The following is a 23,139-nucleotide window of genomic DNA, read 5'->3' as shown; positions in this document are numbered from 1 at the left end:
ATAGATAGATAGATAGATAGATAGATAGATAGATAGATAGATAGATATAGATATAGATATAGATATAGATATAGATATAGATATAGATAAATGTTGTTATTTTTGTGAGGGGTGGTTTGGCTTAGTTAAAAATCATTATTTTTAAATTAAAAGTTAAAATTTTAGTTTGTGAACCTAGACCATGAATTTCAACAAAGATTTTCTTATTTTTTGTTAGTTATAGAATAGATGGGTCCTCAGCAACTCCTCTGTTTACTTAGCCTTTGACTTGATTTGTGTTTTAGGGTCCTGGTTTTGGCTGTGATTCTTTTGGGGTGCTTTCACAAGTTAGAGCAAGATAGGTATCCTTTTCTAAGCTCAGAAGGGCGGATCACGGTAAACCAGTTCTATTTTTTTGCCAAAACTTCTGTCTCTGAAGTGGGAATTTACATAACTTTTCTATCACTTAATATGGGGTCAGTAAGGGAACAGTGAGAGGATATCTCCTGTCAAATTTGTGTCCCCAAATCTCCTAAGCATACACTGTATTTTCCTGCTTAAATGACATTGCTCATACTGTTCATAATGCCCTTTTCCTCTTTCACTGTCAAATCTCTACTATATCATTTAAAGTCCAATTCAGATGCCACCTCCTCCATGATACCCTTCTAAATTCTCTACTCCCCCTTTAGTAATACCTTTCCTACACTTGCTTCCCCATGGCATTTGTATTTTCCTTTTTTTACTCACTCTGTGTTATTTGTATTACTGTTGCCTATCATATCACACTTACCTAAACAACTGTCTCTTCTGGTTCCTAGCACAGTGCTCTGCATACCGACTGTGCTTAATAAGTGTTTGTTGAATTAAATTAAAAAAGTATGAACAGGATTAGAGTACTACCTTTTTTGCCTTTTTTAGTTTGCTTTTGTGGCAAGAGGTCAAGGCATGGTCAGTTCTGTCTCATATTGCCTTAAATAAGTGTTCTACAACTCCCACTTTAGTCTCTGGGGCTACAGGAAGATCTTCAGTGGGATTTGAACTGGTGCTTTATTTTCATTTCTGCCACCAAATCATTGGTAAAAGTTGGAGAAAAAGAAGAGCCTAAAGAATAAGGGGGAAAAATGATAAATTTAAAACAGAATAAAACAAAACAGTTATCTTTTATTATCTTTTCCTCCTCTTTGGGTTACTTATTTGTCCTAGTAACTAAGAGCTGACCTAAGTATCTTCAGAAGGTTGGTGGTATGGTTTATTTATATTGTTCCAGATTATTGCACTAGCTTGAAATACTCAATTGCTTCCTACCCAAAATTTGTTCTTCACAGTTTTTCTTCATGTCCTCCATACCTTTAGTCTCCCTTTCTTCCACATAATAATAACTTACATTTCTATAATTTTTAAGTTTCCCCTCTCTCCCTTCCTTCCTTCCTCTCTCCCTCCTCTTTCAATCACATCACCATTGCTATGACTCCCCAGACCAGATCTCCTTTCTCTCGCATTGCTTAAAACAGTGCCTGGCACTTAGTGCCTAATAAACCCTTTTTAATACATTCATTATAAAGGAGTAATGTGCAGATCCTTCTTCATTCTTTCCTTTATTTGTGCATTTTCCAGAAGGCATTTTAGTTTTTGAGCTTTCAGGAGCAGCTATGTATAAGTGGACGTTCCTCATGAGCTCTTATCAATTAATTAATGAAATGTTTAGACATAGGTGTATATTTAATAACAAATTGCACATATATGCACATATATATCTATATCTATATATAGTTTATTTATAGGAATAGGGGCTAGACCTGTGATTTTCTTGATATGAAGAATTCCGCTTGCCTACTTTTCTTCACCAACTGCTATGTGACTTGAGTCATTGTCCTCTTTCTAGTCTGGAAAGATGATCCAATCAACTTTGTCACTGATCTTAGAAAAAACACGTCAATCTACTCTTTTCTCACTTTACTTGCCATCTTTACCTTTCCGAAACAAAATATCAACCCCTGGTCTGCAGTCCTGTATATTTTTGATTGCCTCACATATAAGTTCCTGTGTACAGGGTCTACATTTGCCTTTGGATTTGTTTTCTTAGCACTTAGCACATTGCTTGGCACATAAAATTTAAATGTATTCTCAGTTATACATGGATGAAGAAAATTTCTCTACCAATGCAGATTGGGACCCTTTGTGCAGTTTTTCTTCTTGGAGACTTATTTAAGACACTGAGAAGTCAAGTGCCTTGTTTGGGGTTCCCCCCAGTCTGTAGGTCTAAATGGTTAGACTTGAAGTGAGGTCTTTGTGGCTCTAAATCTGGGTTGCCCTACTTCCTCATGGACACTTCAAAGAAAAGCTTCCTTTACTTCCTAGAATGAATTTGCAATGATTGCTGCATTGCTCACTTGAGTTAGATGCTAGTGTGTTTTGTTTTGGGTGTGCAAAACTTGGACTTGGGTTTGACTTAACTATGTCTATGATTTGCATCATTTTCTTTCGTTGGATCACAATAAAGAAAGATCTGTTTGCTCTTTCAGTGTACCCCTAAAACCAATGATACAGCCATTTCACCCATATTTTTAAAAACATGAATCATGCTGTCCATATGAAGAATTGAAATCTTACTATGTCTTTGGGGTGGAGGGAGTAGAAGGGGGAATTTGGAAATCTGGTGAATTAAGAAGGACATAAAAAATTGATAAAGATAGGACTGTCTGTTTTTATATTCTGCCACATAACATGGGTTTAAATGAATTTGCCTATAATTTGTCTTCAAATACTGACATTTAACTCTTAGGCTGTATAATTGAACCGGCTTTTTCGAGAGTAAAATTCATACCCTGTGTCCAGGCTAATATGTTCACCTTCTATAAACATTACTGCCTATGGTTACAGCTGGAATAAAAAATTCCTTTTATATACATCATAGCTGGCAGAGGCTCCTGAGACCACCACAAATCATTCCAGTCTTTTGGAGCTTGCTGACAAAATGCACAAAAATGTAAAACCAGGCTGGTCTAAGATGGATTGACTCTGAAAACCTATTAGCTTATTTAGACCATTGTTTATACCATTATTTTTTGTAAGATGCTGAGTAAAGTATTCCACAAGCTCTCCTTATTAATTTAGTCTCTAAGCTTAGTAACCTGACCCCTTACCAAAAGCGACTTCTCTTCTACAAGCCATTTCTGGCTTTTTTTTTTTTTTAAGGTTGATAATGGGAATAATGAAGCAGTCAGTTATTTATGCAGTCATGATTGGCAAAAGTGATTAGAACATGAACCTGCCCAGAAGCAATGATTAGGTCATGAAAATGTTAAGGAATACTGAAACCAGGCACTATATTTGACATTTAAGAAATACTGTTCCAACCCTTAATCATGACAACTTGTTTTTAAGGTATTTATACAGAATAATACCTTTGGACAATGAGTCTTATACTTGCAGTATGCATAATTAAATATAGAGGGGAGATTCAGGAATGATGTGCTGTAAGAAAAGGGACTAGGAAAGAAATTACTACAATGATAGGTGAAGAACAGATTTCTTTCCTGGTCACAAACACCTACCTCCCACAGATATGACCTTGGTGGCCAGGTACTCTTGCAGCTCCATCTGTTGAACATCTTCCAAGTTTGAAGGGGCCAGAGAATTGTGTGTGGAGGCAATGTGTGTGTTTTTTTTAATTAATAAATGAATGTAATGATCTGAGTGGGTACCTAGACAAGCAACTCTATGCCCTAAAGTTTAAAAATGAAATGTTGACTTGACTGGTTTTTATAATTAAATAAGTCCTCCCCCCTTTTTTTTGTTTGTGTTTTCTCATGGTAAAATTTAAACTCCTCAAGAATAGGGACTGTTTTATTATTTTTTAAAATCTCCAATGCCTAGCATAGTTCCTGGCACATGTTTCAAAATGATTAATAAATACTTGTTGAATTGAAGTTTTATGGTATATAATTTAGGAAATAATTATAACCACCTTTACCCCATTAAACTTGCCTTTGTTTTTGTGTATTTGAAAATTGGGGGGGGAGTCTCTTCGAATGGGATATCATTGCTCAATTCATTGCCAATAATTTTTTTGGATATACTGATTTTTTATTTTAAACTACCCACATAATCATCCATCTGTACTTTGTTTGTAGGGTCTCTTCTGCAAAAGGAAGAATAATCTCAAGGTGAGACTGGAAAGTTTTTTTTTCCTTAACTTGCTATTTTACCCCTGCAGCAACAGTATAGAGAGTGCCAGGAACTTCTGAGTCTTTATCAGAAATACCTTTCCGAACAGCAGGAGAAGCTCTCCCTGTCCCTCTCAGAGCTCCACGCCGGTAAAGTGAGGGAGCAGCAACAAGAGGTAAGCAAGAATTGTTCTCCATTTGTTTTCTTGTCTTTGATGGTGAGAACAGCAAGGTGCTGGAATAGAATGAACACATTAAGCTTTCATTGTAGAAGTGCCCCTCCCCCCTCTCTTTCCCCTCTCTCTTTCCTCTCCTTTCCCTTTTTTCTCTCTCCTCTTTCTGCCCCCTTGCTCCACCCTCTTCTTTGCTCTTTCCCCTCTCTCTTCTCTCCTCTTCACTTTCCTTCTCCAGTGTCCACAGGTCAGCACAATTACTTAATGCAGTCTACAGATTGGTGCAGGAAGCTTCTAGGTGAGATTTGATCACAGCACAAACTGGGAAAAACCAAAACAAACAAAAAATAGCTTTGTTGCTTAATGAGAAAGATCAGGTGTGTTGTTTTTTTCTGTGTGTTCTTATGAAAAACAATTATATATTACTCTAAGTCTTGTTACCAAAGTCATCTTTATATTTCAAAACTATTTGAAATGAGATGGTACAACTTATGTAAGGGTTTTTAATTTAAATATTTAAGTTCCTAGCTATTTTAAAAGATAAATATGTATTTACACATAGAAATATTGGAGAGTATCTATGTATATACATTTTATAACTATGTTGTATTTTTAAATGTCTCTCCTCTCTTCATGGTTTTATTTTGCAAAACAAACACATCATACAGCTTTTACCTTTTAGGAACAAATAAGGTCCTAGACATGTGGCTTTGTTTGAGTGAAAATCCCAGTTGGGAAACTGCCTCCATTGCTGCTGTATTGATAACTTCTACAACTTACAGTTCTTATGCAATTAGAAATCTGAGGGAGTTACCTGGTCCAAAGTGATTTGTCCATGGTTAGTTACACTCTTAGGGGTTGAAGACAAAGCTTAAACCCAGGTCTTCCTGACTACAAGCTACTATCCCCTGGAACACATTGTATCTCTAAAGTCTTTATAATGAACATGTGATATATTATAAAATGTACAAAAATAGAAACTTAGATTTTTAAAAATTATATTGTGAGTTGATATTGATTTATATATATTTTAAAGCAATTGGGGTTAAGTAACTTGCTCAAGGTTACATGGCCAGTTATTTCTGGGTGTTGCTAAGTATCTGAGCCCAGATTAGATCCCCAGGTCATCCCGACACTGGAGCTGGTGCTTTTACTCACTGTGCTACCTGGCCACCCCAATTGATTAATATTTTAAAGTGTATACATGCTGGAGTTAAGTTTTTAAAATTGATGACATACTATGGTAGGGATGGTGTACTATTTTTCTCTTCTTTGAATGGATATCATTTTTTAAAGGTCAGACTTTAGAATACAGCTGCTTTAGTACTACAGCCCACTTCTTTAAAATGATATATTTCAAATAGGAAATGTTCTTCCCAAAATTTTTAAGGGAAGTGTTATATTTCTAGGGGTGTGTAAGTTGAGTCTAAATTTTCTTATGAAATTTTCTTGCGTCCTTACTGCATAAAAACCTGTGTCATCATAAAAGGGAGGGAGACAGGTCTCAAACTTGTTTTTGTTATCTCTGGAACTACTTTGCACTTGTCAACCACATTGAACAGGGCTGTTATTTAGGTAAGTTATTTCTGATCAGACTCTTCAGAGGTTCTGGAAGAAGATCTGGGAGGGAGTCCTATTCTTGACTTTTTCCCCAGTATTTCCCTTAAACTACATTACCACGCATCTCATGTAGTATGAAGTGGAGATTTAGGGCCTATTTTAGATATGATTTTTTCCTGTAACATTTACATCGTAAATTTACATTGTAAATGTAGTGGCAATAAATAGTCACTAGGGGGCTCCAACGACATCTACATATGGAAGTCTAACCCCTTTTTTCCCCTAATTGGAGAGCAGGAAGTATACCCTTCAGTTACCATGGGCTATGTTTAAGCTAGTAATTTCTTGGTAAGTTTGACTAGGGACTGATTTATAGTTGTTAATGCGCCTCAGAATGCCCTCTTAATCCCTTTCTATTTGTTCATACTTCCCCATAATCTACAAATGGGGAACAGTGAACAGATAATCAGCTGCTACCCTAGTAGTGACAATGTTAGCTTTTTGTGCACCAGTAACAACCAAAGCCACATGTGTGGGAAATACATGTTTCAAAAAGGGGCGATGCTTTTGGGTTTAAGTAACTCACATTTTTCAGTGGTGAAGATATTCCTTCCCATCCTGGTAATATCATATCCTCTATAATTGTTTACTGTAGTTTTTGTGAGTGGCTGATGGTGGAAAATGCATTTTCTTCTGGCTAGAATGGTGGCTGGCTTCCTGAACTCAAGCACTGTGGTCCTTATGCAATAGTTAGATGGTTGCTGAGCCTGTACTTACATCCCTGCCAACTTGGTAGGAACTGCCAGAGAATGTGCTCCCCTGGCCTAGCCCTTATGTGCCCAGAGAGACCTCCGAAGCACTGGCATAGCAAATTAGTGGGGTCTTAGTCTCTGAGTTGTCACTTTGAGTGTTTAAGACAAAAGTCCTGTCCTTAGAAAGTGTTTGGTGTATTCAGACTCAGTCCTAGTGCTATGGAAATGCAGTTGGAAGTTAAAGAGTGTGTTGTCATTCACTGACAACTGACCTACTTGCCTTCTAGAAGCAAGCAGAAGTAACTATTTCCTTTAGGGACTAGGTCAAAAGAATCTCCAAATCAATTCCAGCTTAGAAAACAGCTGTATTGTCAGTATTTCCACTTTTGTTGAAAAGCTTCTCTGAACTTCGATGAGGAGGGCTTCTTTTCCTTCTCCATGGAAAAGGGTGAATTGAACATGTTCTCATTGCTGGCGCCGAGGTCATTCTGAAACTTCTTTTCCAAGAAAGTTATTTTGGGGAAAGCATCAAGAATGATAGAGATCTATCTGGCTTTTGCTGGCCTTTGTTTCCAAAAGGTGATAGATACACCCTATCTTTTGTCTCCAGATGAAAAACACAGACTTTGAACTGATTGGACCAGAGACTTTAGTTGCAGGCAAATGGGGGCAGATTTTGGAGCTGTTGTTTCTCTCAGTGAATAGCAATGGATCAGATATATGTAAAATTCCATTGATTTCCTAAGCAAGTTATTTGCCCTTAAAAAAAACAAAACAGCAACAACAGCAGCAACAAACTAATTTACAGATTTTGAGATGGAAATGGTAGCTGTTTATTGTTCATGAAGCATTCATTTGACTTTGAAGGTCTTACTTATTTTTTCTGCCTAAAGTTGGTTGCCATCTAGCTCAGATTAGGTTGTATAGGTTGTTTCATATTCACGTTTCACCCACAATTCACCAGCAGTGTTCTGACTTAAGATTTTGCCTCTGTTTGGGGTATATATCATATCTATTTCTATTTCTTTCATTTCCAACAAAAGGAAACCTTCCTAGGGGAATTTTTATCTTTGATTTTCTCTAAACCTTGTATCATTTTTCATCTTATTTCTGGATCTCAACCTAAAATCCCCAACTTCTCCCTGTACCCTTTCCTCTCCACCCCCAAACACACACTTTGGTAAATAAGTCTTGGATTTACTCTATCATTTCTTTACTTTGGAAGGGTTTTATACTTTAGATTCTGGAGAAGTCCTTTTCAGCTGTAAGAGTCCCTGTTTTCTTCTCCATGCTAGCAAAGTTTTAAGAGATCTGGCCTTCACTCACAAAACATGTAACAACATACAATTCATAGCTGTTTAATTTAGCTTCATAATCTTGTGAAGTATGGACTGGAGATACTATTATATTCATTTTATAGATGAAGAAACTGAGGTTCAGAAAAGTTAAGTGACTTGCTGATGGCCACAGAGCTAGGAAGTTTCCAAAGTGGTGTTTGAGCCTCGGGCTTCCAATCTCTAAAGTCAGTGCGCTCTTCAGTCCCTGTCATTCTGGCTTTGTTGACTAGATGAATGAACTGGTTCAGACTCATGTTTTTGGTGCCTTGAGTGTTTTTCCCGTGTAACCCAAGAAATTTAAAATTCTCCCATTGTCTCATTGACAAAGCCCCCTTCCTTTTGATAAGTTTGTGGCACATTCCTTCAGGACTTTGTGTGTTGAGGAAAAGCCAAGGCGGCAGTCTGAGAGGCAGTTTCCCTTTCATTGTAAAAGTATTGACATGCATGTTAGGCTTAGGCCTTGCTATTCTTTTCTGTCTCTAACTGTAATCCATACTTCAGGTTGTTAGAAACTTTATAGCATCACCTTTTGGCAACTCCTTTGCTTGCCTGTCTTGGAAGGTAGACTAAAGGAATCTCGAGGGTGCTGTTGCCATTTTCTCTGGATCCCTTTGACCTCTGGGAGAAAATGGAGGTTGTGGACTGTGGAAGTGGGTATTATCGCTTCATTAGCACTCATTCTCCAGATCTGAAGATGGCCTTTGATGTCATGACAGACTTTTTGTTCATGGAACTCTTCCACTTTCTTATTGGATCATCTGTTACATATTTTTCCTAACATTTTGGACAAAAGTTGTTTGTGCTATGTTTTTTTTTCCCTTTGCTAGGAATAACATCTTAATTCCTGGGTCATTTTAATCCTCTCAGTATCAGGGGCATTATTTTTTATTGTTATGTGGTACTTATAGCCATGTGGAATATTGAGTTTCAGGGCCACCTCCTATTCCCTTACTGTTTCCATGGATACTTTCAGCTGGTGTACTCTTTCAAGCAGCATACAGAGATATGGCTGTGAAGCTTGTTGTTCTTATTTTGATTTTGAAGGCATTTAACACTGAACTGACTGGCTGGTGTAGATAGAAAAGATTGTACTAGATTAATGCCCCTGCTCTACTGAGAACCAGTAAAAAATATAAACTCTTTTCCATTGGCTGTTCACCATCTGCAGCTTCTACTGTAGACCCTCTCATTAACTCAGTGTCTGAGAACCTTTAGGTGAGAAGAAAGAGGGAGCTGGCAGTAGGAGGCCTAAGATGCAGAAATTAGTAGTCATTTAAAAAAAGGTTTTTAAGACCTTTGGTAATAAAAATTTTATAACAAATAAAATTAGTTACAGAAAACTGCTGGTTCATGGATTGATGATTGGAAAACATTAAAATAGGTGATTCCTAAATATCTTCCAATTTTAATGTTCTCTTAAGTCTACAGATGCTAATTTGTGCTTAATAAATCAAAGATTATCATTGACAGTACAGAACTTAAAAAAAATCACTTAATTCTATAGTCTTAGTAGTTACCCAATGGTTGACACAACTGACAAATCATTTTAGGTGGCCTTTACTTCCCAAATCATCCATTTTAATGACATACTTGCCTCCATCCTTAGATCTTTCACTCCCTTTATGTTTTGTCATTCTTTTACTACTAGTCATTAATTTTAGGTAACCTTCAATAACCTTCAAAAACCATTCTTCTAGTCTTTGATAATCATGGAGGTGGGATAGGGTGGGGAGGGTTTCTCTCTTAATCATTGTTGGCAAGATTCTTGCAATTGGGGTTAAGTGACTTGCCCAAGGTCACAGTAAGTGTGAAGTGGAGGATTTGAACTCAGGTCCACCTGACGCCAGAGCCCATGATCTATTCACTTAGCCACCTAGCCACCCCAGAGGCTAATCTTTTACCTGGAAGATGGTTGCCTACCTAAGAGCCAGTGTGGTTTCATAAAGGTCCAAGAACGGTCCATATGATGTTTGCTGCTAGGTAACTCCAAGAGAAATTCCAGGAATAGAACAGAGGTTTGTATACAACATTCATTGATCTGATCAAGGCCTTTGATACTGTCAGTCATCAGGGCTTGTGGAAAATTATGACAAAATTTGGTTGCCCAGAGAAGTTCATTAGTTTTGTATGCCAGTACCACCATGGCATGCTTGCATGACTTCTGGATAATGGATGATGCTCTTGCACTTTCCCAGACACCAGTTAGCATGATGTTTTCATCAGTGTTGTCAGATGCCTTCAATGAGGATGAAGACAGCATCAAAGTTAGCTATTGCAATGACAAGAAATTATTTAACTTGAAAAGGCTACAAGTCAAGACTAAAGTGGAGGGAGAATCGCTGTGTAATTTTTGTTTGTTTGTTTGCAGATAATTGTGCACTGAGTACAGCCTCTGAGGCTAAGATGCAATAAAATATGGATTGATTCACTGCTGCTTGTGCTAATTTTGGCTTAATAACACCAAGATACACAGATTCTTCACCAGCCAGCACCACACCATCCATATGTAGAACCATTGATTATAGCAAATGGAGAAATATTGAATACTGTGGATAAGTTCATTTACCTTAGCAGTATACTTTCCAGGGATGTACACATAGATGCACTCATTGCCAGAGTTAGCTCAATGTTTGAAAGGCTCCTAAGAAAAGGGTTTGAGAGAAGAGGAATTAGACTGCCTACCTAACTGAAGGCCTACATGGCCATTGTGCTGACTTCATGTTGTGTGCCTGTGAAACCTGGACAATCTACCAGTGCCATGCCAGGAAACAATCACTTCCATTTGAATTGTCTTAGGAAGATCCTGAAGCTCACCTGTCAAGTTAAGGTATTGAGGTGCTTTCATGAGGCAAACTGCCAAGCATTCAAACTCTTCTGCAGAGAGCATAGTTGTGATGGGCTGGCCATGTTGTTCAAATGCCAAACATGTGTTTGCCTCAAATACAGTTTTACAGAGAGCTCACACAAATTAAGTTTTCACATGAACGTCAGAAAAATCAATGAATGGTCACTCTTAGGGTCTCTCTGAAGACCTGTGGAATGGACTGTAAGACATGAGAGACACTGGCAAAGCACCAGCCAGCATGGCATACCCACATCAAGGAAAGCACTGTGCTCTGTGAGCGAAGGAGTGTTGCAGTACCTCAAAAGAAGTGTGAGATGTGTGAATTTAGAGACATCTCTATTTGTGCCTGACCTGTGGTAGAGCCTTCTGAGGTCATATTGGTTTAATCAACAACAGTCACGCACATTTACCTCAACTCCAACATAATGATGTCATTTTGGTCCTCTTTGAGAATGAAGAAAAGCAACCATGACAGTTTTGAGGTTCTCCTAAGTCTACAGATGCCAATTTGTACTTAATAAGTAAAAGATTATCACTTAATTTTATAATCTTTGTAGTTACCTAATGGTTGATACAACTGACAAATCATATTAGCCAGTCTTTACCTCCAAAATCATCCATTTTAATGATACACTTGCTTCCACCCTTGAATATATCACTCGTTTATGTTTTGCCATTCTTTAACTACTAATCATTAATTCTAAGTAACTTTCACTATCCTCATCCTTCTAGTCTTTTCTGAGGTCACTTAGTATTTCTTTAGAAAGTCACACAAGAAACTTATGTACTCTCACTTCACCTGGGCCCTCATTGCTTTAGCACAGTTGTTTTATTCACCTTTTATTGACTCCCTCTAGCTTAATCCAAAGTGACTGTCCTAAATCTTTTCTGTTTTGCTTAAGGCATCATCCCTGCTTCTAGTCCCCTTATTCACAACACCTGCCCTCACTTCTGACTTTAATGACAATATCATGGTCATCTAATGTGAATTCTATCAATTCTCTACATGGTAAAACATTTCTGTGTTTACCCTTCCTCTATTTATGGATTTGTAAATTGCTAGAAATAGAAAGGACCTCAGAAATTATCTGACCCAGCTCCTTAATTTTTCAGATAAGCAAACAGTGAGCCTCAGAAAAGTTGTTTAAGATCACGTAGGCAATTGGGGTCTAACCAGGACTGGACCCAGGTTTCCTGATCTATTGACTAGAATTCTAGCCACAAGCTCATGCTTTCTTATTGTCTCATAGAAACAAAATATTTAACACTTAATAATTTAACAAAATAATTTGATAAATATTTATTCATTGCCTGCTGTGTGCATTTGGACCTGTGCCTGGGCACTGGGCATACATACAAAACTAAAACAATATATAGATCCTACCATAAAGGAGTTTATAGTCTAATTTGAAGCAGGACTGGTTTGGGGGTCAGGAAATGGAATGTTAATTCAAGTAACTATGGTACAAGGATGTATATGTTAAGCGCAAAAGGAGAGATAAAGACAGTGTTTTGTTAGAAATATGAAGTCATCTGATCAGAAAGCATTTATTAAATGCTTATAGCTAGGCACTGTGGTGAAAGAGAAAGCTTCCAGTTAGGGAATTAGAAAAGACTTCTTGAAGGTGGTAGCTCTTGAATTGGGTCTTGAGGGAACCCCTCACCTGTGATCCAGATTGACTTTTAGATCCTCACCTCTATGCATGATTTGATAGAGTAATCCAGAAATATTTTTTTTTCCCTCAGAGCTCTCATTGCACTTTGTTTTCATCTCTTATGTACCTTAGGCATTTCGTTGTATTCTCACATAGTAGAGTGCTTAATAAATGCTTGGTAGCTGACTAATACTTAGCATAGTTTACCATGCATTATTATGGTTAATTGTATACCTACCTAACAAGTGAACTCATAATGAACAAATCTAATGCCCTTTTCTTGTTTCCCATCTTTCTTTACCTATCTTCTGCCTTTGAGACATTGTTTATTACTTTCTCCTCCTGGATATTCTCTCTGGATTTCCATGAGCCTCTTATCTCTTGGTTATCCTCCAATTGTTTGACCATTACTTCTTAGTCTCCTTTGCAGATAATCATCCACAGTAACTGTGGGTATATCCTAGAGCTCTGTCCTGTACCCTTTTCTCTTTTCCTATCTACTCTCTTACTTGGTGGTTTCATTAACTATCGTAGAAGCTCCCAAATTTATATATGTTAGCCTTAGTCCTAAGGTCTAGTGACATATCACTAACTGCTTATTGACATTTCAAACTGGATAATCCCATAGGTATCTCAAGTTCAAAACATGCAAAACTGAACTCAGTTCTTTACCCTTTCCCCCAACCTCCCCTTTTCTGAACTTTCTTGCTCCAGTGAAGAGCACCATCATCTTTCAGGTTACCCTTTACAACCTCAGTGTTATCCTTGACTTGTCACTCAACAGATAAATCCTGTTATTTCTATGCCTGTAATATGTCTTGTGCATATCCACATCTTTCCATTCACACAGGCACCAGGATTGCTTAGTTCCTCATTGCTTCCTCTCTGAACTATTGAAGAGAATCTTAATTGGTGTGTCTACTACAAGTCTTTCCCCACTCCAATCTAATCTCCCCACAGTCAACAGTAATTTTCCTAAAGCACATCTGACCATATTACTCCCCTACTTGATAAAATCCAGTGACTCCTTACCACTTCTAGATCACATATAAATTCCTCCCTTTGGTATTTAAAGCTCCCATCTCCCTACATATTCTTTCCCACTTTGCCATCTGTGGAGGAGGGGGAAGAAAGGGAAGGAATAACCATGTATTAGGCACTTATGTGCCAAGTGCTTTACAAATGCTTTACATCTTATTTGATCTTCACAATAATTCTGTGAGGTAGATGCTATTACTATCATTTTACATCTGAGGAGATTGAGGCAGACAGTGGTTAAGTGACTTGCTCAGGGTCACATAAATAGGCAGGATTTGAGGCTGGATTTGAACTTTGGTCCATTTCCCATGCCCAATGCTTAATCCATTGTGCTGCCTAGCTCCCTCTGTAGCCGAGTCATACTGTCATGCTTATTGTTTCTCACACAAGATGCTTCGTGCTTTCAACTCACAGTTCTCTCCCTTCTCACCTCCACGGAATCCCAGGTTTCCTTGAAGAATCAGTCCAAGTACCATTTATTACTGGAGACCTTTCTTGTCTCCACCAGTTACTAGTGCCTCCCCTCTAAGTTTACCTCATGTCTACTTTGCATGTATCCATGTATTTTCTCCTTCATTAGAGTGGAAGGCATGGGCTGTTTGATGATAGACCTTGAATCCCCAGAATTTAGCATGCTATCTGAGAGCACTTAATAAACAATTGTTCGTTGATTGACATCTCCCCTGCTAGGATTTAGGGCATGGATCATTTCTTACTCATTTTTTACTATTCCTTTAGTACCTACAATACTGACTTGTATTATCACTTAATAATGTTTGTGGAATTTCATGAGGTTATTATGGTCTTTCAAGATATGAAAGTATACCTTTAATGTATCATTCAAGCTCTATGCTGTATTACAGGAAGGGCTGATATGGAAGTGTCAAAAAGGCTTTCCTGCAGGGCATATCACATCTACTTTGTTAGATAATTTCACCATGACCATCTATGAAGCCTATGGAACAGAAAATGCCTACATGATATCAATAGCAATAGAGGTACTAGGATGTAACCTTTCTTTCTATACTACAGTGATAAATACTTTCTCAGAGCCTTTCTGAAAAGAGAGTGAAAAGGGCCAGTGAAAAGAGAGGCTCATGGGAATGGAGATTTAGAAAAGGAATCTCATGGTACTTGTAGTCCAACTCCTTCATTTTATAGATAAGAAAACTGAGGCCCAGTGAAGTTAAGTGACTTGTTCAAGGTCACACATCAGAAGTGATATTTAAATCTAGGTCCTCTGAATCAAAAGTCACTACATGCTGACAACAGATTTCCCAAACAATTGTATGGCTGTGTTGGTTAGAGAAGGAAGAAGAAAGGGGTCAGACACTGGTAAGAGATATACTTGTTCCCTTGTATGTAACTATCTGTGAGTGAATTCTGTTTGCCCACTCTTCCCACTATTGCTATATGTATTTGTGGGCACTACTGTTCTTATGATGTTCTTATTAGTTTTTGTTATTTTATATATTATTATGATGTTATGATATATGATGCCTTAATTTTGAGCTTAAAAGGAAAACAAAACTCCCCCCCCTTCACATAATAGGAGATGACATGAGTAGGACATCTGAAGGAAGCTAGGGTTTCTGAGAGGTTGGAAACAGAGGTGAAAAGGAAGCACCTTCCAGGTATGAGGAACAGTATGAAAAAGCAGGGAGGTAGGAGATAGAATATCATGTATGAGGAGTACTTTTAAGCATGAGAAGCAACATCACCTCTGACTAGAAAAGATCATTATGTTTCTTTTATAGTTAAGAAAATTCTTAATGACAGCTGTTGTTGTGTCTTTGGTTCAGGTGACTAAAAGAGTGAGAGTCCTCTTAGTAATTTCCAAATCCCTGCTTTATGGAGCCACGTCAGAGACAGTAGGTGTTCCTAATGGTAACATCATAGGCATTTTCTGGAGCTACTTTATCTATTGTACTAATTGATTGTAATATTGTTGACTGTGAAAGATACAATGTGACAATTGCAATAGCCAAAGAATGAGAAGCAGAGGTACTGCTGCTGACATGTATGAATGTGATAAAGGAAATTATATCTGAAGCATCACAAAATTGTTCCAAGGACAGCAAACACATTGGCATCAAGATGGATCCTTTTTAAAGGGATTTAATGTTGGATTTAGGCCTTCTTTGTAACAGATTCACATGTAGGATAGTCCAAGGGTCTAGCCTTCATTTCTGCCCCTTACCTCCAAAACAGTGAGACTATAATGGTCACTTTTGGATTATCTGCATGTGGGTCACCTGGCATGAATTTTTAATCCTGGGCTCATTTTACCTATATTCTACTGCCTAGCCAGTGCAAGCTCCAGGGAAGGTGAAGTAATTTTAATTTTTTAACCTCAGCCAAACAATTAGGAAAGTAAGTCTGCTACAAAAAAAGTCATTGCATGCAGCCCAAAGCCCCAAAGATACAAGTTTGGCATGCTTGCTCTTCTCTCAAAAATCGGAATCAGACTGGAAATGTAACTGATCAAGTTTGATTCGATAATTATTTTTTAAACAGAGAAACTTTTTCTAAAAGAGTAAAGATAAAATGGTTTCTTAGAAAGAAGGGAACATTTTTAATAAGGAAAAAGCCTGATGGACTTCACTATAAGCCATGAGTGGTATGAACATTTCCACAGAGTTCACAGTATCAGGTATGGTGCAACAGTTACACAGATGATGTCAACTTATATGTCATGCAGGCCTGGAAAGGGCAAGCTGTGTTAATTATAGAAGACCACAGCTCAAAGTGCTGTGTTACGTGAAAAGGGTACCAGTGACGCTGCATGCTATCAAATGCTGTTTTACATTTAAAATAAAATATTGTGTTATTATTGACTTTGATGGCAAATAGTGTATAAGCCTATAATAAAGCTATGGTTGAAGACTATCTGTCAAAAATGTAATTTTTTTAGAGAATTACCAGTAGCTGAATAACTTAAGTTTTACTGTGCAACTACATGCACACCCATTCTATAATATCATTATTTATTTCATATAAATGTTACATGTCTATTCCTAGGGGATTGAGTTTCTCTTTATTTGTTCAGCATCCTGTAGGGACATTTTATTTTTAGTCATCTGGACCTAGTTACTGATCCATTTCCTCAATAGAGGACACTCCAATGAAATATTGAACAAAAGACCTGAGTAAATATTAATCTTTTTACTGTACCTATAGAACATGCATTAAAGTTTAAAGACTGACTCAGAAAAGTTATTAGTTAAGTCATGCACATAAGTTGTGGACAGTTTTAATGACACTTTTGTGATAATGGCTGTCTATGTCAGAGTGTTTCCCTGTAGGTATGGGAATGTATGTATAAGGAGATATCAAATAACCTAGCCCAAGATATAAAAGCCATGTTTCTATATGCTATATGATAAATTTGATGGTTGACCAATGGATGAGGCAGGTTCCCCTCTTTCTTTTTTCCTTCTTTTCTCCTTGGTCTCCTCAATAATTTATAATGCTAAAAGATCCCCAAACTTAGATTTAGGAATGGAGATAACAGATAATGCTTTATCTCCCTCCCTATATTAAGTTCAAAGCAAAAGTGAGAAGAGAGGAAAACTGCTAGTATTGTCATAGCATTCAGGGGGAGCTGAAGTTTCCTAAATGGAGTGTCAGGAACTCCCAAATCTGGGCTAATGCTTTCTTTATGAATATGCATCCTAGCTGTGGGGCTTTGTACTGATAGGACTGGCAGTGGGCTTGAAGCCAGAAATCACCAAAAGATGCACAGAACACATGCTTGGCAATGCCCAGTAGATCATTTCAGAAACCATGTATGTATAAGTTTCTGTGACACCAAAAGTCAGCTGACTGTACCCAGAGTTTTGCTTTAGTAAATTTGGCTTGAAACACATACATTTTGTGTGTGGGCTTTCATTTTTATGGTGTGGATATTGATTCACCAACACATTAAAATCACCTATTTAGAGAGCATTTGCTGCTAAACTACTACCTTATGTGTTTTTAGCATTTTCTAAGCACAGAATGAATATCCATAGTTTCTCCTCTGGTTAGAAACTTCCACTTAACAATTCAGTCACTTTACAAATAGCATGGTCAGCCATATTGATGAATATGAACCTACTGCACTAAGGTTGTAATAACAAAGTCTACATGCATCCTGTGTTAGGGATGATTAGAGCATAAATATGTAGCATTAGAGTTGAGGTTTTTCATCCCTTCTTTAGTCCAGGTTAGTTGGTTGCCCTTGAATCTATAATTGTTTGACGTTAGTTTTTGGTGGCTTCAGGGGGCTGTTTATTCTTTTCATCTCTTTCAAGTGGACTTTTGGTTCCCAAGACTGAGCTATCTTTTTTATGGTACTCTGTGCAAGGAAAGTGTGTCTAGTCTTAAGCAGACTGTCTAAGCTAAGCATAAAGCCATGTAAAGAAAAGTCTTGATCTTGAACCAGTCATTTTATTTTTGGTCAGCATTTTGATTCTGTGAGCAGTTCTAGAGTGCCAGCCCTAGAGTCAGGAAGATTCATCTTCCTGAGTTCAACTGTGGTCTCGGACATTTACTAACTGTGTAACCCTGGGCAAGTCACTTCACCCTGTTTGCTTCAGATCCTCATTTGTAAAATGAACTGGAGAAAGAAATGGCAAACCACTCTAGTATTTTTGCCAAGAAAACCCCAAAATGGGGTTACAAAGAGTCAAACATGACTGAAAAGACAGGACAATATCTGGATTGGCCTTGATATACATGAATGACATTAATGACACTGGATTTCTTAAAAGCTGATGTCTGCATGCTGGCAGTCAAACAGATTAAGAGTAGGGGAGAAAAGAAAAAGCCATTGCTTCCTGTTCTATTATTATAAATCCCTTCTCTCTCTCTCTCTTTCCCATCATTTTAATCATACCACATCATTAAGAAGGGACAAGAGATTAAATGACAAAAAGGTCAAGTGCCTTTTTATCCCCCCCCTTGGAATTAGGGTCTGTCATTGTCAGTGTACCTGGTATTATTGCTTGGGCCATTTGAAAGCTCAATTTCAGTCTAAGCCAGGGAGGCCACATGTGACCTTCCAGGTCCTTGGGTACAGCCTTTTGACTAAGTCCAGGTTTTACAAAACAAATCTTTTTATTAGGGGGATGTGTTTTATGAAGTTTGGATTCAGTCAGAGGGCCACACTTGAGGACCTAGGAGGCCACCTGTGGCATCAAGGCCTCAGGTTCCCCTGGTCTAAGCAATGCATGCTCCCAGAAAATGTAGCATTTATTCAACAATGATTTCAAATTTCTTGTCCAACTTTTTTTTTGAACTTTATTTTTATTAGGAACCTAATAAACCTTAATAAACATGAGAATATCAGTGATAAAATAACAGAAAAAGATGAAACTGTGAAATTTTATATTATAGCATATGTTGAATTTAACAAGAAAATACCAAACCTGCCTAGCTTATTTTTGTCCCCTTTTGAAGTTTCTTCTGTGATCTTCCTTGAAGCTTTTTATGTTTTTCCAATAAAATTTTTTTATATATTTAAATATTTGATTTTAAAACTTTGAATTCCAGATTCATTCCCTTCCTCTCTTGTCACCCACCCTTACTGGGAAGATAAGCAGTTCAGTATAGGTTGTACATGTGTGGCTAATGCAAAACAATAACATAGTAGATATATTGTAAAAGATTGACTATATTTCCCTCCCTCCTATCCCACCTCCCACTTGTTCTATTCTCTACTTTAATCCTGTCCCTTTTCAAAAGTGGGTGCCTCCAACTTCCATACCCCTGACCGTGTCCTCCCTTCCATCATCTCCCCTCTCATCCCCTTCCCCCCCAACTCTGCTGGAGGGTGAGATACCCTATTTAGTGTGTATTTCATTCCCTCCTCAAGCCAAATTCAATGGGAATAAGGTTGACCCATTCCCTTTTGCCTTCCTATTCTTCCCCTCCATTGTAACCATTTTCCCTTGCCTCTTCTATATGAGATAGTTTACCCCATTCTGTCTCTCCCCATCTCCTCTCATTATATTCCTCTCTCACCTCTTAATTTCACTTTTTAAGGATCATCCTTTCCTGTTAAATTGGTCCTGTGCCCTCTATCTATGTATACCTGTAAACATGTATACAAACATTCACATATGTATTCATATGCACATATACCCTCATATATATATATATATATATTCCCTTCAACTACTGAGAAAAGTTTCATAAGTTACAATTATTGTTTTTCCATGTAGGAATGTTAATAATTCAACATTTATAAGTTCCTTATGATTTCTTTTCCCTTATTCATCTCTTGCTTCTTGTATCTGAATGTCAAATTTTCTATTCAACTCTGGTTTTTTCAGCAAGAATACTTGAAAGTCCTCTATTCCACTGAATGACCATATTTTCCCCTGAAACATGATACTCAGTTTTGCTGGGTAGGGGACTCTTGGTTTTAATCCCAGCTCCTTTGATCTCCGGCATATCATATTCCAAGCACTTCGATCCCTCAGTGTAGAAGCTGCCAGATCCTGGGTTATCCTGATTGTGTTTCCACAATATTCAAATTGTTTCTTCCTGGCTGCTTGTAATATTCTCTCCTTAATCTGGGAATTCTGGAACCTGGCTATAATATTCCTAGGAGTTTTCTTTTTGGGATGTTTTTCAGGAGGTGATCTTTGGATTCTTTCAACCTCTATTTTTTGCCCTCTGGTTCTAAAACATCAGGGCAGTTTTCTTTGAGAACTTCCTGGAGGATGATTTCCAGGTTCTTACTTTGATCATGGCTTTCAGGTAGTCCAATAATTTTTAAATTATCTCTCCTGTATCTATTTTCCAGATCAGTGGTTTTTCCCATGAGATTATTAGTCACTAGCTTCCATTTGCTCCAGTCTATTTCTGAAGCAATGATTCTCCTCATTGAGCTTTTGTTCTTTTTCCATCTGGCAAATTTGGCTTTTTAAGGCATTCTTCTCCTCATTGCCTTTTTGAGCCTCTTTTGCCATTTGATTTAGTCTATTTTTTAAGGTGTTATTTTCCTCAGTCAGGCTGTTGACTCTCATTTCATAATTTTCTTGCATTGTTCTCATTTCTCTTCCCAATTTTTCTTCCACTTGTCTTATCTGCTTCTTAAGGTCCTCTATGGCCTGTAACCAGCTCGTATTTTCCTTTGAAGCTTTTGGTGCAGGAGCTCTGACTTCACTGTCTTCCTCCTGTTCCATGCTTTGCTCCTTTTTGTCCCTAAAATAGGAGTCTAATGTTGGAATCTTCTGTCTGCTTTGTTTCCTTTGCCTGGTCATGTCCCCCTCAGTCACTTGACCCCTAGACTTTTGCCACAATAGGATTCTGCCCCCATACAGGGGAGCTTTTGTCCCAAATGCTGGGGTTTTCTCAGCTTCTGGAGGTATTAGATGGTTGCCCTCTCTGAGGTCTCCACATGCTCTGGCAAACTGGACACACACCCCAGGGCCTCCACCCTAGACTGCAATCCAGATCCAAAAAGGTTAAAGTAGGATCAGTTACCCCTCAGAGTGGTGCTTGGTCCCCCTACACTCTGCAGGCCAGGAGCTGAAGCTGCCTTGTGGGGCTGGCTGGCTGAACAGGTGGCTCAGTGGCTTCTTGCCCCAGGGGCAAAAGCCAGGCACACCCCTTACTGGGTCTCAAAGTCCAGACTGCACTGACCTCTCACTTTGTCCTTCTCATCTGTGTGTTGATAAATCTGGAAACGGCCACAGCTGCTGGTGATCTGGAGTCCCTCCTGCCGGCAGCTGGCCAGACCCACCCTGGGACTAAAGCCTCGGTGTGGGGCTGGGCTCAGCTCCCAGAGCGCTGTACTGGCCGATTCCTGCCGGCCTGCTGGACTGTCCTCAGCTGAAGCTTAGCTTCTCTGTGTCATTTTGTGGGTTCTGCAGCTCCAAAGTTTGTTTAGAGTCCCCTTTTTACATGGATTGGGGAAGGTGGAAGCTGGAGGTCCTGCTTCTACTTCTCCATCTTGACTCTGCCTCCTCCAACTTTTTTCAAATTTTTCTTTCCTAAACTCTCTTTCCTTAATTAAATCACATTTCAAATTGTCTTTCATTCTTAGCATATTGAGTTTTCTTGTCTTTTTCATCACTGACCACTAAATAATTTCTTCATCTGTTAAAAGGTTTTTCTTTGTTAGAAAACCTTATAGGAGCTTCTTCTGGCTAGAATCCATTTGAGCCATGGTTGATTATGTCTGATTATTTAATCTCATCTTTACTTGTAATAATGTTATTTGTTTTGTATGTAGTGTTTTCCATATTTAAGGTAGTACATTCAATTATAAACATTTATTAAGAATGTATTATGGCCACATAAGTCTTAGAAAATTCTACGGTTCTGTGAGATTCTTAAGTCACAGAAAAGTTACAGACCTACAGTGATAGGGAGAGTCCCAATGGTGTTGCCTATACCAATGAAATCATGGATCTAGTTGCTAACCCCCTTAGATTAGGTGTTTCGACAGATAAATAATTTAGACAGTAACACACTTCTTGTACTCTTGGAGTATGTAACTACAAGGGAGAAAATTACATGTACAAATAAGTACCATATTATAATAATATATATTAAGTCCACAAAGTGTTGGACTTAATGAACTTTGAAAGGTTCAGCAGAAGCAAGGAAGATTCTAAAAGAGGAGAAACATTTGAGTTAGGCTTTAAATTATGCATAAAATCTTAGTAGATAGAAGCTAAGGGCACTCTGGAGATTGAGAACCATTTGAGCAAAGGTATCGAACTAGAAAAGAGTGGGGCCATATAAGGGGACTAAATAATTGCAATCGAGGGATAGGAGATATAGCCAGAGAGGGAGATTAGCCTAGCTCCCTGGTTGAAGCTTGAATGAAGCTAAGAACATTGAACTTTATGTTGTAAACAGTAGAAAATCATTGAAAGATTTTGAGAAGAGGAATGGCATATATATGCATAAAGAAGATTAGTCTGTCCTTTTTTATGTAGCACTGGATTAACCCTTAAATATGTCTCTTCGTTAGAACCTTTGTAGTCTGACTTCCTAGGAAGTTGTGAACCAACAAGAAGCAAGACAAAAATTTTATGAAATGTTAAGCCCCAGTGATAGGAAAAAATAAGTAATTGTGAAAATGATAGCAACAGTTATAACAATATCATTGCATCTGTGTTTTAACTGTGACCCTGATTCTTATCCATGTTGAACTAATGTTACAACTTCTGTCATTCCTTTACATTTATTTTAGCCACATTTTGCTGTCCATCATGATCTCTCTGGAACTGATGTTGCATATAAGCTTAACACATTGACTGTTTGTTTTCCCTTTAAAAGAAACCAATATTCAAGGCTTAAAATAGGACATTTCCATTTGTGGCTGACACCTATCAGGTGGAAAAACTATGGTTGCTTGCCTATTGTTGGCACTTTGCTTTCATGGACTGATGTCCTTGTCAGGATGTTGAAACCCCTTTCTGCCATTCCCCACACCCTATTGCCATATGCTTCTTTCCTTAAACTATCAGAGTCAAGTCTGAATTTCCCCAGAGGTTTTTGAATTGTGTGAAGCAAGGCATTGTGTCCTTCTCTCTTGGTCCTACACAGCTGGTTTCAGTGGGAGAGTGAGGCCATTTGTGTTAATACTCTAAAAGTGACTTGCCAGGAAATAGGATTGTAGGGGCTT

The 23,139-nt window shown here is 38.0% G+C and overlaps 1 protein-coding gene across 3 annotated transcripts in view; it reads left to right on the top strand.

The window, feature by feature from the left end:
* The window catches only part of KIAA1328 (KIAA1328 ortholog), a 512,616-nt gene that overhangs the window by 221,803 nt on the left and 267,674 nt on the right, over window positions 1-23,139 (top strand). For all 3 annotated transcript variants that reach the window (XM_069075688.1, XM_069075694.1, XM_069075679.1), the window contains exon 6: window positions 4,191-4,324. In XM_069075688.1, coding sequence (XP_068931789.1) covers window positions 4,191-4,324 — 134 coding nt within the window. The remainder of the gene's footprint in view (window positions 1-4,190; window positions 4,325-23,139) is intronic.

This window comes from Petaurus breviceps, unplaced genomic scaffold (genome assembly GCF_028583685.1).
Source record: "Petaurus breviceps papuanus isolate PSGF00001 unplaced genomic scaffold, PetGlider_PUasm1.0 151, whole genome shotgun sequence".
NCBI lineage: Eukaryota > Metazoa > Chordata > Mammalia > Diprotodontia > Petauridae > Petaurus > Petaurus breviceps.
This window is presented reverse-complemented; position numbering and strand designations above follow the sequence as displayed.